Source organism: Orbicella faveolata, unplaced genomic scaffold (genome assembly GCF_042242905.1).
Source record: "Orbicella faveolata isolate gen_17 unplaced genomic scaffold, um_ofav_v1 contig_1, whole genome shotgun sequence".
Taxonomy (NCBI): domain Eukaryota; kingdom Metazoa; phylum Cnidaria; class Anthozoa; order Scleractinia; family Merulinidae; genus Orbicella; species Orbicella faveolata.
This window is the reverse complement of record NW_028301536.1, coordinates 30,479,452-30,492,987: the sequence shown is the minus strand read 5'-3', so window position 1 is coordinate 30,492,987 and position 13,536 is coordinate 30,479,452. Positions and strand designations below refer to the sequence as shown.

The 13,536-nt window shown below is 39.5% G+C and overlaps 1 protein-coding gene and 1 pseudogene across 1 annotated transcript; both read right to left on the bottom strand.

Moving 5' to 3' along the window:
- Window positions 1-270: 270 nt before the first annotated feature.
- LOC110053565 (ficolin-2 pseudogene) lies at window positions 271-2,789 on the bottom strand (annotated as a pseudogene).
- A 3,122-nt stretch (window positions 2,790-5,911) lies between these two features.
- On the bottom strand, window positions 5,912-9,028 carry LOC110053535 (microfibril-associated glycoprotein 4-like). Its single transcript, XM_020759777.2, has 4 exons — window positions 8,648-9,028; window positions 7,367-7,442; window positions 6,695-7,078; window positions 5,912-6,438 (listed from the first exon to the last, which is right to left on the bottom strand). The coding sequence occupies exons 1-4, from the start codon at window positions 8,996-8,998 to the stop codon at window positions 6,173-6,175; spliced, it is 1,077 nt and encodes a 358-aa protein (XP_020615436.2). The 5' UTR covers window positions 8,999-9,028; the 3' UTR covers window positions 5,912-6,172.
- Between the last annotated feature and the right edge of the window lie 4,508 nt (window positions 9,029-13,536).

Sequence of the window (13,536 nt, the reverse complement as noted above, 5' to 3'; positions counted from 1 at the left end):
AATATTTCGGTGCAATAACCTTTGTTTCTTTCAGTCCTTGTTGTGAAGATCAAACCTTTTTTCATATGTATCATGATTTTGGTTACCAGAATTAAATAGGTGTCCGCTAACTGCACTTTCGAAGAAGGGTATCGCCAGGCTAACAAGTTTGCTATCTAGCCTCTTGAGGCAGCTTTTAATATTTCAAGGCGGTACAGTGAGTCAAATATTATAAAACTGAGCGACAATAAAGTCACTCGTTGTGCGAGGCAAACCAATAGCGCCCCAGTTTTAGAGGATAACTGGTCTGATCTTCATCTCGGCTCGCTTCATGGGGTAATTAGGTCCTTTCCAGTGATACCAGCTGACACCATCACCAACTGAAGAGTGTCCGCCGTGATGATACAAACCGTTCAGGTTGGACTGACGACATGACTTGTACCACCAGGCTCCTTTAAACTCCGCAGCACAGTCTCTGCTGCTGCTGTCATTATCCTGATCTTTGGTGCTAAAGCGTTTACCACTATGAGTAGAAAGAGAATCACCAGCCAGTCCTGAAAAGCAGACAATCGCGAAGATAGATGAGGATTTAGAAATAAAAGTATGTTCCGTGTTTAGTAAAAATCTGCTAGTATTCCACTCGCGCTTGTTGGATATGGGATGATTACTGAGCCAACTCGGCGCAACGCGCTTCGGTGGCTGCTTATCTCATATCCAACGCGCGCTCGTGGAATATGTGGAATTGTCTTGTTGCTTTACGCTTTTTAAGCGCCCTAGTCAGCCACACCTTTCTTTTTGTTTACATGCGAGAGTTTGGCTATTATATTTTATTCGGAGCATGTCGAAACGAAGGAAATCATTGTGAAACTACTAAGGATAATTAAATATACTTTCAGGAACACAACTTACAGTAAAGCAATATCAATAACTTCCATTACATCGAAAATGGCTGAGGTTGACTAGGGTCCTTTAAAGGAGCTAAGTCATTTGTGCTGCTTGAAAAGTTTAGCCTAAATATTACAAGTTTGAGTATTGTAATCCGTGTTAAGCTTCACCATCCTAAACCGTACACGTTCCTTAATGGTTTATTATTATCTCTTCAATAATATGCATGAAAAAATTACTCGATTCTGATCGGCTGATCGGCTGGCTCGTGCAATTTCAGCTTTTTGAAAAACTCACTCGTGCAAATTAATTCCAAATTGAACTCGGAACCGTATGATTACCTATACTAATTTTCTTTATATCTTAGCAACTACTATTTTCAAGTTTCCTTGAAACTGAAGTTAATTTTTTGCGTGGCAAAAATAACCGCGTATGTGTCCTGACCAAGCTCCTTTAATGGTATCACTCCGATCTTCACAACGAGCCAAACTCGTCGTTCTTCAAAAGGAAACGAACAAATAAACAAACACCGTTTATAGACTGATTTAAGTTAGTTAATGTTTATTAGCGGTGCACGAGAAGAGGCTGCAAAATTAGATCCCGGCTGTAGCTTCATAACTTGTAGGATGTACCTGAATATGATCCAAGACTAAGAATGCACTTAGATGCTTCATCCTCAATTACAAACATGTCGTACTCGGCAAATCTGGTCTCTCCCTGCCAATTCTCTAATTCCACTCGAAGCTTGAAAGTATCACTGTTGGTCAGGCGGTGTATCTTGTCCAGTCCCAGCCAAAACTCGCCATTCAGGTTACCAAAGTCGTTCTCACAGTCGGCCCAGCCGCGGTAGAAATCAACGGAGCCGTCTATCCTCTTCTGGGACACAGTGCACCCTCAACCGTCTGAACCATCAGGGTCTATTGTATAAACACCACCGCTTGTTTTACCAGCGTTGTACAGCTCATTACAGCTTTTCATTGGAGCTGCAAGGAAGATTTGAATTAAAGTGACTGCCTGCGTATGAACGGTGACTTCATGATCAACTAGTGCCGTGAGATAATCTCAGGTAATGCAGAGTGCAATGTGCAGTCCCAACCTGTGCTCAGTCCAAATTTGTATTGGCATCGGTAGTCAGCCTGGGCTTTTTCCCGTGGAGAATATGAACAGAAAATGAAAGGACAAGTAGTGTGAAGGTTTTATGTTTTAAGTTTATTCAAGGTACAAAAATAACTTATCAGAGCATCACTCTGTGTGGTTCTGGAAACGGGAGCAAAGCGTATCACCCTAACCGTGCCATTCTCAAACGTATGGTCCTACCACAAGGAAAAGCAGACAGCGTTCGCGAGAAATGTGTCGTTTACTTCGTCTGTAGTCGATATCGTAGTCTGTAGTCTGTAGTCCACTTAACTGAGCGCGCGTAAAGAGCAAATTGCTTTTGTTCTTCAAAGAATAGTAACACAAAGAGAACTAGGGGTCTTCTGACAAAAAATGTACAACACTTTTTACGCCGTACAAACAGGTACCTGCCCCAACCCACTCCAGCCCCTTCATCGCCAGCCCACTGGATCATCCCAATAGTGCACTCGGCGCAATAAATACCAATAATGCAATGTCTGACAGACAGACAGACAGACAGACAGACAGACAGACAGAAAGACAGAAAGACAATACTTTCTTTGTCATGTAGGTAATTAAATGGCAACTAAAAAACTGGTGTTGACCTACAAACTAAAGTATAACTACAAAATTTAGATGAGAAAAGAAAAGGAAAAGAAACTTAAGTTTTCAGTCACTCGAGTTTTCAGTATACATACAAGTTTTGCAGTGGAAAATCAAGTCTTGGGAAGAACAATTTTAAAAAGTTGAAATAATACCTTTTGGTATACCTTTTGATATGAAATACCAGGTTTGAAAACAAACTCCATGATTAATATCACATGGACGTGATAAAAGTTTCCAAGATTAAACATTACGCAATTTGACAATCAGCGTAATATTTCCATTAATTATTTTCCTACCTACCGATGCATTCGCAAACCTTGGGCATTTCATTTAACGCGCATTAGTCCGCATTCGTGCATCCAGTCAGCGGATAATCGTGCTGTAGGCAAATGAAAGGAGAATAAAGGAGATCGAATGTGGCGAACGTTTGTGGATGAAAATTAACAAGTTACCATCTCTATGTGGATGAAAATTAACAAGTAGCAATCTTTATCAAAACTTAAAGGTGTCTTTTGAATGGTACATTCCATATTTTTTGTAATTGAGCACCAAACTTGTGGGAATGTTCGTGCCGGTAAAGTTCCAATGCTACTTCATTTCGCCGCCGGCAATTCGTAAGACGACGCAGGCAACAAAATTTCCATCCAATGAAAAAACTCTAGGCTAAAAAGCCCGATCAGACAGGACAAGAGAGCTCTAGGTTCGCTTAGCTTATTCACCAGTTGACACAACATGTTTGCAGGCGTGGCCAAAATTAACTAAACCTCGGCAGAAAATATCTGAAACACAAATATAGTTGCCTCGCAGACCATACCACTCTCAGGGCCATAGCTATTAACAGGCGACCCGAGGCCCTAACATCGGTAAAAAGTTTGGAATTTATATATTTATTTCAAGTTTCGACAAGTTCGCGTCAGAGGCTGCGCATTTGAAAAAAATAAATCAATACAAAAAAAACGTTTTCTTCTGATATTGCCTCGGTTAAAATTTTACAGTGCGCCTGTCTACAGTACGCCGGAGAGATTTGAAAACGCAACAATCACTGCTCATTTTGGCAACAATCAGCGGCCATTTTGGATTTGTGTTGAAGGAAAACTCGGGCACGGAAATTGCATGATTATAGTGACGTCATAGTTTTCGAAAAGCTCCGTTTTCAAAATTTTTCCCCCCACATTAGAACGCAACGGCGGGGTTTTCAGATTCATCCGGTTTGAAGAGCGTTTTAGAAAAGCTCCATTTTTTTGACGGATTATACTGAGTGTGGATGGCAGGCCTAACCGTAGATGTCACGTTGAGTTTTCAAATTTCTCAGGCCTAGAGTGGACGCGCCCAAATCTTGCTTTTCCTGGAGAAAGTCAGCCATTACGAGAAATAAATCAACAATGGCTCTAGTTGGAATCGAATGATGTCTTTACATAGCTAGCTGCTAGCAGAGTACTATATCAAACACGAAAGACCGTGTATGACCACATTTCCAAACACCGAGCAGAGAGTTGAAACCACGACACGCAGTGGAGTATTTTTGACGAACTTCCGGGTGTTTCGTAACGTGGTCAAACACGGTCTTGAGTGTTTGGTATATCTTGTCAATCGAAACTAATAAATATAAGAAGAAAACGGAGAAATAAAATCTTAAAGATCTATGTTAATAAAGATCAGATATCCGAACACCGTCACGATGATGATTTCCGTTGTTTAAACGAGATAAATTTTATGAGTTTGAGAAGTACAGTTCTAATACCGACAAACAAACTAAACAGATTCAGAGAATCGTGAAAATATTACGTAGGATATGGATAAAATTAAATCGACGTTGTCCTCGGCCTTGCTGCTGTGGTTGCTGAAACCCCCCAATACTTCAGTTGTACATACACAGCATTGTTGTGTTTTGCATATCTCGTACCCGGTTTCCACGGTTTACGCGTGAAACGCCTGAGACCATAACCCCCCTTTTGGCGACCAAAACGCTTGCATTTTAAGACTCGGGCTTTCCTACGGAGGCCCGAGTAAAAATTCCAATCATTAAACGACCTTGGTCAATTTTCTTAGAAGCTAAGAATTTTGATGGGTTCGTAAAAGTTGCTACCGGATTCGCAAAATTTTAAGGTAGATTCTAAAGAGTTTCAGACAGTATTATAATGATATGTTCAGTTCTCTGGCCACTAGCAGCTGGATTTTAAAAGGGGGATATTTAGCTGTTGCGAGTTTCTAGTCGAGTACTTGCTTCTATGAGCTCGCTTAGTGAGCCTGTTCCTTCGCAAGGATCACAAAACCAAATGGCGCCCCCGCGTGGAAATTACTGTCAGTCCTATCTGGGTCAAAAGCCCAAGGGTTCATACAACTTGTTACGTATACAATAATTCAGACTCAGCATTCAGACCTATTTTACAACTATTATACGATCCTGAGTTGAATCCTCGACCAAATATGTATACTAGGAAGTACTCTATTATAGGGCACTGAAACCTTGAATTTTCGTTAAAAAATAATAATAAAGCACGACTTATGACAGTGTAAACGGTACATGAAATCGTTCCTTATGGCAAAACCCCTACCCAGAAAAAACCCATCAGATCGCTCAGATTTGCTTCATATTTGGTTTGCTTTGACAGTGAGTTTGCAAAAAAAAAAAAAAGCACCACTTCTTAACAAGGATTCGAAGGAAGGAAGATTTTCTAGCAAGATTATCCAAATGTCATTACATCATTCCCAATCAGTTTTGAACATTTATGCAGATTTTGGAGAACATCCGACGACGTTTCGACCATTGATCCCCCCAAAAAATTTTATTCAGAACAAGCTACTAAGATCCTTATTAGACCAATATTAGTAGAGTTTTTTGATTTTGTTGTTTTGTTTTGTTGTTTTTTGTTGTTGCAAGTTTATGGACCAAGCCTTGTGCAAGTTCCATAAACTTGCGAAGACCAAAGACTTCCTAAGATCACCCAAGATCAAAACAATCGCGACGAACGCTTGGAAACCGAATTGAAATCTGAAATGCGGGATCATATTCCAGATGACTCCATACTAGTCTAAGTTAGACCGAAAATCTGTGGGCCTATAGCAGACTTCCTCTTTTCCGGCTAGACACTGAGTTATATAGTTCAGTAAAGCTCAACCAAGGGAGGGAACCGAAAGAAGTCTATTTACAAAAGGCTCGAGAATATGTCAACGGGGAACAGAAAAATTTAACTGCATATTTAATCAGTTATACATCCACTGTCTTCTTTTGGAAATGAGAGTCGCGACAGTTGGGGTCGAAGACATTACATTTTGCGTTCCAGTAACCGTTTTTTCCTTCAGTCCTTGTTGTAAAGATCACACCTTTTTTCACATATATCACGATGGTTTAATTTGGTGAAAATAACTAACTTGGTGCCAGCTAACTACACTTTCTTATATAGTATCACCCAGGAGCAACAACGAAGACCGGAATCGTCAGTGCCTAAAAGTTCTAACAGGTTTGTTATCTACACTCTTGAAGCAACTTATAATGTTTCAAAGCAGTACAGTGAGTCAAATGTTATAAAACTGTGTGACAAAAGAGTCATTCAAACGTGCAAGGCAAACCAAAAACACACCAGTTTTAGAAGTTAACTGGTCTGATTTTCATCTCAGCTCGTTTCATGGAGTAGTGATATCCTTTCCAGTGCATCCAGTTGATACCATCAGCATATGATGAGTGTTCACCACCTTGATGATACAGACTATTCAGGTTAGAGTAATGACATTCCCAGTACCACCAGGCTCCTTTGAAGATCACAGCACAGTTTTTACCCCAACAGTCGTTATCCTGATCTTTGGTTGTAAAAGAATAACCACCATGCCTAACAAGAGAATCACCAGCTGATCCTGAAAAGCACACAAAATCATGAATATTGATAATGAAATGGTTTAAAGTTCATACGTTTACACCAGAACACAACATTCTATATTTCGCCACAATTTACATTGACAGATAAAATCAACTAGTTTATAAATTTGTTTTTCTGCTGTGTTTAACAGCGTGTATAGACTGAAATATGTTCGGTTAACGTTTACTAGCAATGCACGAAAAGAGGTCGCAAAATTAGATCCTGGCTGTAGCTTCATAACTTGAAGGATGTACCTGAATATGATCCAAGACTGAGAATGTACTTAGAAGCTTCATCCCCAATTGCAAACATGTCGTATTCGGCAAATCTGGTCTCTCCTTCCCAGTCCTCCAGATCCACTCGAAGCTTAAAAGTATCACTGTTGGTTAGGCGGTGTATCTTGTCCAGTCCCAGCCAAAACTCGCCATTCAGGTTACCGAAGCCTTTCTTATAGTCGGCCCAGTCGCGGTAGAAATCAACAGAACCGTCTATTTTCTTCTGGAACACTGTCCACCCCCCGCCAGCTGTCGTTTGGTCGCAGAAAACATCAAAGGCTCCTGAATCATCAGGGTCTATTGTGTAAACACCACTGCTTGTTTTACCAGCATTGTACAGGTCAGCACAGCTTTTCATAGGAGCTGGAATGGAGATTTGAATTAAAGTGACTGCCTGCCTATGGACGGTAGATAGTGCAGAGTGTTAGGTACATTCCCCACCCGCGCTCAGTCCAAATTTGTAGTGACATCTTTTGTCTGCTTGGGCTTTTCCCCTTGCAGAATATGAAGAGTAAATGAAAGGACAGAAGCAGGGTGAAGGTTTCATGCGTATATTTTTATTCAAGATACACAAAATAATTCATGAGAATTAAGACACCAAGCGACATTGGAGACGAGAACCATAATATTTTCCATTCGGTACCTACTTACTGCATTCGTAAACCTTCGACACTTCATTTAACACGCATGAGTCTGCATTCATGCATCCAGTCAGCGGACAATTGTACTGTGGACAAATGAAAGAAGAATTTAGGAGTAATATGGCGAACGCTTGGGGATGAAAAGTAACAAGTAACTATTCGAGTTCTCTATAGAATTCTGTAAGTCATAAGTAAATCAGATTTCATGATGTGTGATTAGCTAGCTTTGGACGGCAGGAAGTCGTTGTATGGTAAACACATCTGTACTTTTCTCAGGCTTTATATGTTAGATAACACTCAGTTTCGACATGTACAACAACTTGATTGCATATTTCGGGCAAACTACAGTCGTGTACTATATATAATCTGACAATGAAAGAAAATGCAAATGACCCTTACCAATCAACTATCCCCAATGCCAAACTGAACAAGATGTTTTAGTAACTCAGCTTAAGACATGCAAACACCTTACCCGTGATTTGAAGGAAAGAGAAAAAGGTTCGGTCGATGTCTTTAAGAAAATATGCAAGTCACAACGATGGCAAACCATTTAATATATGCACGTGCGTTATAAACCTTCATTAGTACATTTCTTACAGGTAGCTGTCTTGCGAGGCGTCGTCCACACTACGCCGGAGCAATTTGAAAACGGCTTTCTTACTCTGAAAACGCATTGCATGTTTTCTGTCCACACTACGCCGGAGAAATTTGAAAAGGCAGCAAACACCGTTCCTCTCCGATTTTTGTTTTAGGAAAACTCGGGCAAGGAAATGAGATCCTTATCGTAATGTCATCCTTTTTGAAAAGCTCCGTTTTCCTATTTTTTTGCGTCCACACTTAAACTCAAAGCCGGCGTTTCGAAGAGGGTTTTTCAAAAGCTCCGTTTTGTTGGCGGATAAGTGTGGACGGTAGGCCTAACCGAAGAAATAAAGCTGTGTTTTCAAATTTCTTCGCCATAGTGTATTTAACTGTCTTCTGAGGAAACAACAACGTAAGATAACCAAATCTTGCTTTTTTTTCTGGAGGACATCAGCCATGACGCGAAATTAATAACCAACAGTTCTGGTTGGAACGGAGCGATGTCTTTACATACCTAGCTGAGGATAGTTCTAATACTGAAAAGAGATATTAAACATATTCAGAGAATAACGAAATTATTTCGTAGAATATAAATTAAATTTAATCGACGTTGTCCTCGACCTTGCCGCTGTGGTTACTGAACCTCCCCAAAACTTTGTACGCTCAGAGCATCATTTTGTTTTGTATATCATAGCAGCACATTTGTTTTTACCTTCCTGTCGTAAAATTGAGAATAAACTGTTTCTTCGTCATGTACAAACTCCCTTCCTTTGATAGCTTGAGGCAGCATAACCCCTCTGTCGTTCAACTCGCAAATTCCGTCTGTTTCCTCAAAAGTCGAAGCTTTGCGAAAATTTGTTGAAAAGCACCGAGGGTTTCTCTGACACTGCAAAGCACAAGATACCAGACTAGCAGAGTGAAATGTGTTAAAAGTGAAGCCTTTGAGTCGGCGATGATAACGAGTCAGAACAAGTCGGGACAGTGAGTTCTCGTCCGAAGCAATTACTCGAGATGTTAAAATTTTAGACACAAAAACTGCAGAAAGGAAAAATGAAAATTTCATTTTGAAGTCCTGTATTCACTCCATCAAACACGTTGCACTACTTGTGTTTTAATAATGTTTGAAGCGTAACTGAAATATGTTTTACTATTGTTATGTTGTGGAAACATACTGTGATGGAAACTCAAATTAATCTTTACTTAAGGTTGCTTAAGCACTTCTCAGAAGGGTTTCAACATACAAGGCTCCAAGCATGGGCAGGTTATCAATAAGGGACGACACAGACAACTTTTTGGATCCAAAGTGATTTTGCAAGATGATGTAATATTACACCCAAGCTGCGTAAAGTAAACGAATAAATGTCCAGTTAAATTCTAGCATTCATTCCTTACAGATATGTAGATTAGGATATCTTTTATAGTGAAGCATAGAAAAAATGAAAATGATTAATTTTTCGATACTATTGTCTACTGATATATTCACATTCATCAAAATTTTTAAGGCTGTATAAACAGGCGGTTGGACGCCGGTTTCTAGTGAAAACGAACTTTGTAAAATCTTTATTGATTTAGAAATCTAATTTTATTAATCGTGCTGCAAAAAATATTTATTTAGATCGAATTGTAATTTTTAATTACACTGATAGAAATGGTAAGCTCTTAACACTATAAACGTGTTTTCTTTTCTTTTCTTTTCTTTTCTTTTTTTTTTTTTTTTTTTTTTTTGCTTTTAAAGGGACTATTCTGAAGTCTATGTTCTTTAACATTTCTTTTAAAGAGCCTCTGTAGATAGAAAGGTGAGACCCTCCGATAGTGTTCAGTGCCTTCAACGTTGTTGGCATATCATGATCAAAACTTATAATCCATCAATATTTTTGCCCGCCCACGACTGGTCTAAACACGTCACGTAACTGTATATGCCCTCGCCAAAGATGGGGAATATTGGAGTGATATTCCCCAATTTTCAAAACGACGCGCGTTGCCAAAAATGTTTGAAGGATAATAAGCACAATCAGCCTACATTTGGTGCGAAAATATGTATAAGTAATCGTATGAATGCGAGTGTAATTAAGGATTTACACTTGAAAATCCTCTCAAACTGCAGGAGTCTTTAGGCGAGTTCAATTTGAAAGGATTTTCAAATATCACTCGTAGTGTAAATACTTAATTGATTGAGCTTTCATACGATTACTCATTTATATTAAATGTGGCCGGAAAAATCACTGCAGTGCAAATTAAAAGTTAACGATAGATGTGCCTCCTCTCACCCAATCACAATGAAGTAGTTTTCTCAGTTATATAATGAATTCGGAAAATTGTCCTTGGAAATCATCTGCTCGTCAAAGCTCACGGAAAACTGTTCGTTTCTCGAACAGATAATGTGTTGAGACAAATATTCGCGCATATTTTGGCACCAAATGGAGGTTATTGTTTATATAACGTAAAGGAACGCATCACAAGGTAGGGTAAGGCGAGGTAACGTAACGTAACGTAACGTTAAGTCTGTATAAGAGCCCAGTGGCCCATCAGGCTGGAGCTTATCCCAGTTTCTGTGGTATGAAACGACTAGGAGTATTTCTACACCCCCCTGGATGAGATGCTGGTCCATCCTTTCATGCACTTTCCAAAATCTTAAATGCTTTAGAAAGTTTTAGTAACAATACTATTTCGTTTTCTTTTTCTTTTAGACCGAACTTTAATTTTTACTGAGTAACACTGGTAAAAAAGCTCTGAACACTATAAACGTGCATTGTTTTTTTAGGCTTTTAGAAGAACTACATACCTCTCGTCCCCACCAGAGCTTTTCAGGAACAATAACTTTAAAATTTACAATTATAGCGGAGCTCCTGCCCGTGGAAGTCGCGCAAGCGGAGCTTCATACCTTAGAGTCTTTGGTAACCAGGGCCCAAAAACTCGGTTGTCACGTGATTGTGCGTACGCTACTTGCACTGCGCCTGCGCGAGCCGATCCCTTCACCTTGAAAAATAAGAGTAGTAGTAAAGAGTAGCACCACAAACATAGGTACATCTTTGATGTTGGATTCATGTTATTGCTAATTGACAGCTGTCAAAACAAGGTATCCGACCAGTATCACTTGACCATATCGCGGGCTCAGGCTTTTAGCTACTTGAGCTCACGTGTTTTTTGAAGTACTGGTTTTCGATTGGATCGCTCGCTAATGCCAGGTTAACTTACTGTAATCAGGAGTTCCGCGTTTTTCCGCTCCGAAGTTAGTCGATAATCTACGAAGCTAAGAATTTTCTTAAACGTTTATGCCTCGGTGTCTTTTTTAAAATGCTACTGGATTAGCAAAAAACGTAAGGTAGACTCTAAAGAGTTTCAGACAGTCTTATAATGATATGTTCTCTGGCCAGTAGCAGCTAGTTTTAAAAAAAGGGATATTTAGCTGTGGCAAGTTTCTAGTCGAGTGCTTGCTTACATCAGCTCGCTTAGTCAACCTCTTCCTTCGCAAGGAAAACAATACGAAATGGTGGTTCCGCGCGAAAATTACTGTCAGACCTATCAGGGTCAAAAGTCCAAGGGCTCATACAACTTGTTACGTATACAATAATTCAGACTCTGCATTCAGATCTATTTTACTACTATTGGGCGATGCTGTGTTAAATCCTGGACCAAATATTTATGCTAGGATACAGTTTGTTATACGGCACTCGAACCTTGAATTTTCGAAAACAAAAAAACGAATTATGTCCACGTAAACGGTACATGAAAACGTTCCGTATGGCAAAACTCCTACCAAGAAACAGTGATGATGAAAAATGATAATATGATGTCCTAGATGATCCCATACTAGTTTAAGTTACACTGATTTGACACTTTTAGGTCAAATCTGAGGGCCTTACTATTTTCCGGATAGACACTGTGTAATATCGTTCACTAAAGCTCAACCAAGGGAGGGAACCGAAAGAAGTCTGTTTACAAAACGTTGAGTATATCAACGCGGAACAGCAAAATTTAAGTGCATGGTGAGTCAAAAATACATCCATTGTCTTCTTTTCCGAATGGGAGTCGGGACAGTTGGGTTTGAACACAATTTTACAATAACTGCAGAAATTCTCGTGCGCTCATTGGCTAATTTTCATCGTCAATAAGCGGACAGACCCATGAGATTGTAAGGGATGTTGTTATTTTAAAAAACAAATTGACGTCAGTTTTTCATGCGTCTGTCCTGTTATTGACACTCAATTTCGCCATAACATTGTCAAAGTAGTCTGCGGATCGCCTCGTAGATCCACAGCCACTTTCACAATTGTATGACGAAATTCATAATCCATAACAGGACAGACGCATGAAAAACTGACGTCAAATTTATTAATTACATAAAAACCCAGATTATTCTCGTATTTTGATTGGTTCTCGCCTATGATCTATTAGAGGACAGACGCACGAATGACGTCATCATTACAAAGTTTTTCCGTCTGTGTTAGAGATTCTCTTGTTCTGTGTTTTAAAATGGTGGAAACTTTTGAGAATTTAGCTAATATTTTACGTGACTGGGCGAAAGATAAGGTTTGTGTATCGCGTTTCGCTCTCTGCCCGCTAATCCACCTGTTCTGCAGGCTAGTACAAAAACGTCTTGTCGAGGCATTGATCAGGTACGAAAAGCAGGAAGAAGAAAGAAAAAGCTGTTTCTTTTTTAAGAAAATGACTCAAAAAATATACTCGAGCAGTCTCAGTCGACCCAATCAACAAAATGTTTATGAGGTTAACTGGTTTAAAAAATTCAACTTTTCTTAGTCTCAAAATAATTGTTGAAGCAGATTGATTTCAGGAATGAAACGTTAAAACATCACTTCTTAAAATCAGTTAAAATAAATACATAACCTTGCTTTACGACGCGAATGTTTCAGTCCGTTTTAGGGCACAGCAGCGAGCAAAGTATAGCACACTACAACTCGCGGCCAATTGTATCGCAGCCGTAAGCCAAAAGGTGTCTCCGATACTATACGGTAAGCTGATTTGAGAATCACCAACCACAGAGGTCACAAATTTCCACCGTCTATAACGCTCCTTTCATTCAAAACTCGAATCAAATGGCCTCCAGTGTTGACCGCAACCGCAAGGTTTCCGAGCGTATTTTTTAGCTCCTGCTATATCCAAGGCAACGTTCAAGCTTTTCGGCTCACAGAGCTGCTCTGATGACAAACACTTAACATTCCAGCATTTTCTTTAAGATTTGGAGATTTCGTAGTTCGGCGCCCGTCTGTTCAGTAATAGACCACAGAAGACATCAAAATGTGGTAAGAACATCAGTGACACACTCGGCTATCGCCTCTTATGTCACGTTTTTGTTCTTGCCACATTTTGACGTTATCAGTGATCTATTACTGAACAGACGCACGACAACATGGAATTCATTGCGCTTGAATAACCTTTTTCTTTCAGTACTTGTTGTAAAAATCACACCTTTTTCACATATATCATGACGATTTAATTTGTTATTTGTTGTGAGTTCGATTGTTAGCGATTGCCGATGGTAATCGACAACGATTGATTCATCGATTGGTATTGATCGGTATCGATAGTTGTCAGAAATTTTTTTTGTCCTTTTAGTACACTGATAAAGTAACTTACAAAATC